This window comes from Vigna unguiculata, chromosome 4 (assembly GCF_004118075.2).
Source record: "Vigna unguiculata cultivar IT97K-499-35 chromosome 4, ASM411807v1, whole genome shotgun sequence".
In the NCBI taxonomy this organism is placed as follows: domain Eukaryota; kingdom Viridiplantae; phylum Streptophyta; class Magnoliopsida; order Fabales; family Fabaceae; genus Vigna; species Vigna unguiculata.
In genome coordinates this window covers 6080212-6085042 of record NC_040282.1, presented here as the reverse complement: position 1 = coordinate 6085042, position 4831 = coordinate 6080212, and the positions used below count along the sequence as shown (strand labels likewise).

Here is a 4831-nt window from a genome sequence, read left to right as displayed (position 1 = left end):
TATAGTCATACATAAGAAAACAAATTATAGCACACAACAAACATGAAGTACTTAATCATAGGAAATTAGATCATTACATACATCCATAATGAATAAGTCTTTCATACAATCAAAACATGATAACATAGGGTAGACTCTAACAAGGTAAATGAAAACATAATTTAAGGCTAACATAGTCCAAAGTCATGACAAAATGATAGCATAAAAAGATGGTAATTGAGTCCAAAGTGATACAGTCTTTGGATCAAACACGGATATCAATTACTGCCCATCATCATGTTCCATAGCTTATTCCATCGCAGATTGGTGGGCATTCCCATTAACCTTTTCGTTGCCAAAGGGTTGGTGCAAAGGAAATCATAGCACTGCTCCATAACTTTAGGCTCCGGTATATTCATCCCGCTAAGCATTTCCCAAATATCACTCTCGGTGTATTGGAATATTCCATTGCGTCGCATCATCCCCACTTGCTCTATCAAAATATCATTGCGCTTTTCAAATTCTATGACTTGTCTTTCCGCCATCATGGAAATTTTCTCAAAATGAGAGTTCCCAGACCCCCATTACATCCATAAATCCATCAAGCCTTGTAGTAAGCTTTTCAAATTAGGAGTCCAATACATCCACCATGGGGGCTTTGCGCTTCGACCCCCGTGATGTTGACGTCTCACGTAACATCCTTAGCTACCCCTCGTCGGGCCCCAGAGGCTGTCAGGTTACTACAGCCCAATGTACCCCAACCCATCACCCTTCTCCGTCCATTCATACTGGGTGGGTTGTTGCCAGTGGGAATCGAACCCCCAACCTGACCTTTAACACCTCTGGCTGACCAGCAGATGCTACCACTTTTTTGTAACATCCCTGGCTACCCCTCCTCGGATCCCAGAGGCTGTCAGGTTACTATAGCCCAATGCACCCCAACCCATCACCTTTCTTCGTCCATTCATACTGGGTGAGTTGTTGCTAGTGGGAATCGAACCCCCAACCTGACCTTTAACACCTCTGGCTGACCAGCAGATGCTACCAGTTGTGCTGGCATCTGCTGGTCAGCCAGAGGTGTTAAAGGTCAGGTTGGGGGTTTGATTCCCACTGGCAACAACCCACCCAGTATGAATGGACGGAGAAAGGTGATGGGTTAGGGTGCATTGGGCTGTAGTAACCCGACAGCCTCTAGGGCCCGAGGAGGGGTAGCCAGGGATGTTACATCTCGCCAGAGGGGACTGATGGCAGTGATTGAGTTGGGCCAGGACTATACTCATCCATTTGAGGGGGTGAAGATGGAAGGTGGTAATTAACTCCTTCAAAGCTAGGTGCATCAGGTATGTACTCATTCTCATCATTGAGATCAACCTCCAAACGAGATTGTTGCCTTTTGCGTCGTGCTTGTCTTTCCGTGCGGACTCCACCACCGGTTGCTCTATCGGCTGCCCAAAGTTCCTCCATCAAATCATAGTGTCTAATGTTAGTGACCCTCCATTTAGCCGCAGACGATTTCGCCTGCATTGATAAGTTTCATTATGTGTTAAAATAATTTGTGTATATCATTAAAAACACAAGCTAAGTATTTAATTACCTTGACCAAGTCTTCCTAAACTTCATCTTCTGCTTCAAACCGCTTGGATGATGAACTCCATGCAAATCCACTAAGTGAACTGAACAAATCATGAACCTCACGCCATTTTTCCTTGAGCACTTTTTGCTTATTCTTTAAATTATTTTTGGTCACTAAGACAAACTCCAATTGGTTAAGATTACTCACGATATCTTTGTATGCTTGGGTTGTCCAGCTACCATCAACCCTGTTCCCTAATCGGGCTTCTTCTATCATCATTGTTAATAGCTTTTCGTCCATGTCTTCAGTCTATTTTATAATTTCCCGTGATCCGGTGCTAGAATCGGTACCAACACTTTTTCCCTTGTTCATGTTCTCACCTAAATAAAAAACAATACTAATTATATGAAATTAAATAAATTTGATATTGAAACCAAAAGTCATTCAACATAAGTACATGAAACTAACAATTATTGTAATCTCGCCACATTTGTTCTGCTAATTCATCCCTAAAATTACAACGAATACGATAATCATCTTCACGTGTTTGAGCAGAATTGGTCTCTACATGGTTTTCCATAATCTCTCGGTCAACCTCATCAATTAGCGCATCGTCATTGTCTACACCACGAAGGAAATTGTGAAGGATGCAACAAGCTAACACAATGTCGGTCATTGTCTCCAAAGAATAATGAGGTTCACTTCCACTTGCTACAATGGGGAATCTTTTCTTCAAAACACCAAATGTTCTTTTAATGACGTTTCGTAGTGATGAATGACGATGGTTAAATAGTTCACGTGGATTTTGTGGCCCTTTTCGTGTAAATTCTTTAAGGTGATATCTTACACCTCTGTACGAAGTCATTATTGCTCTTTTAAGCATGAATCCAGCATCCCCAAGATAGTACTTTCCTACACGAATGATAACATTTTAGATTTCTAGGACGCACAAGTACGTGAATAAGAAACAAACACTAACCTTCAGGTATGATCAAGGGGTCATCTCAAACTAGAGCATCTTTCAAAATTCTTGAATCAGATGGTGTCCCTTCCCAACCAGCTAAAACATAAGTGAATCTCATATCGAAATCACATGTAGCAAAGACATTTTGCTTTGGCCAATCCTTCCTCCCTTGGAACCTTGCGGAATCAGATCTTGGGACCTTAACTTGGACATGAGTTCCATCTATTGCCCCTAGACAATCCTATTTCATAGCTACAAAGTTAAAGAAAGAGCTTTTTCTTGACGTTGTTATTCAAATAAGATAACAAAGTAATTGGACTTTTACCTTGAAGTATGGGAAAAATCGACTATTGTTGGCCAAGTTTGGATGCACATCATTTCCGGATGGCTGAATTAAAAATTCAGACTCCAAGCTCAAAATTGCATCCAATACATTATGGAAATGTTTACTAACAGTTAACCCAGAATGATGGAAGAAAAATGCGACACTTCTATTCTTCACGTTATGCCCAATTATGTGCAGAAATTTAGCTACTTGTTCCTCCATAATTGACCGTATTGCATCTTTGACTAACCCAGTTGACCTTAGTCGTTGACATAGGTTAATAAATGCCTCTGGTCCAATACGAATAATGTCACGATATCGATTAGTGTGTACCAGGTAAGACATCAGCTGCTCTCTGCGACGGTCTTTGTTGGGAACATATTCCGTAATAGTAATGTTATGATTCAAATATATAGTCAATATATTCAACGCATGTGTAACAATGCATAACATTGTTACTGCAGCAATTGTTGTACGCACTTGTAATTGTCGATGTAAATGTGTAACTATATTGAAGTCCACACCTACAACATCATCGAATACATCCTCGTCATCCAAATATGAAAGTTCTAGTTCTTCTTCCATATTACCTTGAACAAATTTAACTACTATGACATACATATAATACACATAAGCATCAACCATTTCCATATTATTCTTTGAAAATATTTGAAAATAAGATAAAATTTACACAAAACATTTCTTTTTCATGACAATAATACAATGACAAATAAATATGCATACCAATTACATCAACAATCCACAAATAACACATATAAATCCATATAAATCCACAACCATAGCAATCCATATATAACCACCACACAAATATAACAAAGAAAGTTTTCAAAATCTACGTACCTTTTACTTCAAAGAAGAAACAAAGTTATCAACACCAACACTCCAACACCTACATCAACCAAATTGATATCAAAATTTTCGACTTAAGAAAAACCATTGTACTCCACCAACCACAAACTACCCTACCAGTCAAAGTCTTCACACAAAAACTGAAACATAAACCAGGGTTTGAGATCTAGGAACTAATTTCACACCACCGTAGGTCTATCTAAAGTTGAATACAAAACCTGCATCAACAAACACAAATCACAAACTCTAATTAAGAAATAAACCTGCTCCAATATCTATCAACTAACCTCCTATACTTCACAACCACGCATAGCCTACACGCACCACCTCCACCAAGGTGCATAGTCATTCACCATCCCACGAACTGCACCACCTGCAACCAAAGGAATTAAGTGGAATAATGAGGGTCAATCCATGAACATAAACTTTGTGAGCATCAGCAATTGAGGCACCAGGAACACTACTAGTACATCAGTTCCCATCATGTGGCTTATTGTTGGAGAGAGCATGCAAAAATCACTACACCATCATCGAACACCACCTGCAAAAAAGGAACACAGTTCATACACCCACAACAAAGCACCTTCGACTATGGATCGGAAATCATGGATCCATTGCACTCTCCCATGAGCCAAGAACTTCTCCAATCCACTCTCCTTCTCGAATCCACTCTCCCATGAGCCAACAAAGTTCTCCAATGCGCCAACTCCAGCAACGGACGCTTCTTGAATCGGATACACTCCATTTGGGATCCGGATCTGCACCATGGGATCAGATACGCACCCACGGGATCGGATCCGCCACTTGTTGGATCAATTCCAACTTCACTAGATCGGTTCCACACATGTGGGGATCGGATCTACTCACCGTGGATCGATTCCAAGCTGTAGCGGAACCCTTCCGAGCCACCAATGACCTCCACCAGATCCGTCCAGGCCACCAACAACCTGCATCAGGCACCATCTCCTTCCACCGTTGCTGGATTTCTCAAACTCTCAGGTTAGAGAATATCTTCACCCTCATCGCATCAACAACAATAACAACAACATGGATCTAATTGGAATGACTTTGGTGTCCGAACATGGTCTCTTTCGCGCTTCAAATTGGAACCACTTTGGTC

At 40.8% G+C, this 4831-nt stretch overlaps 1 protein-coding gene across 1 annotated transcript; it reads right to left on the bottom strand.

Annotated features, from left to right (window-relative positions):
* Positions 1 to 2015: 2015 nt before the first annotated feature.
* LOC114182073 (putative nuclease HARBI1) lies at positions 2016 to 2417 on the bottom strand. Its single transcript, XM_028068820.1, has one exon. It carries the CDS (start codon positions 2415 to 2417, stop codon positions 2016 to 2018), a length of 402 nt encoding a protein of 133 aa, XP_027924621.1.
* Between the last annotated feature and the right edge of the window lie 2414 nt (positions 2418 to 4831).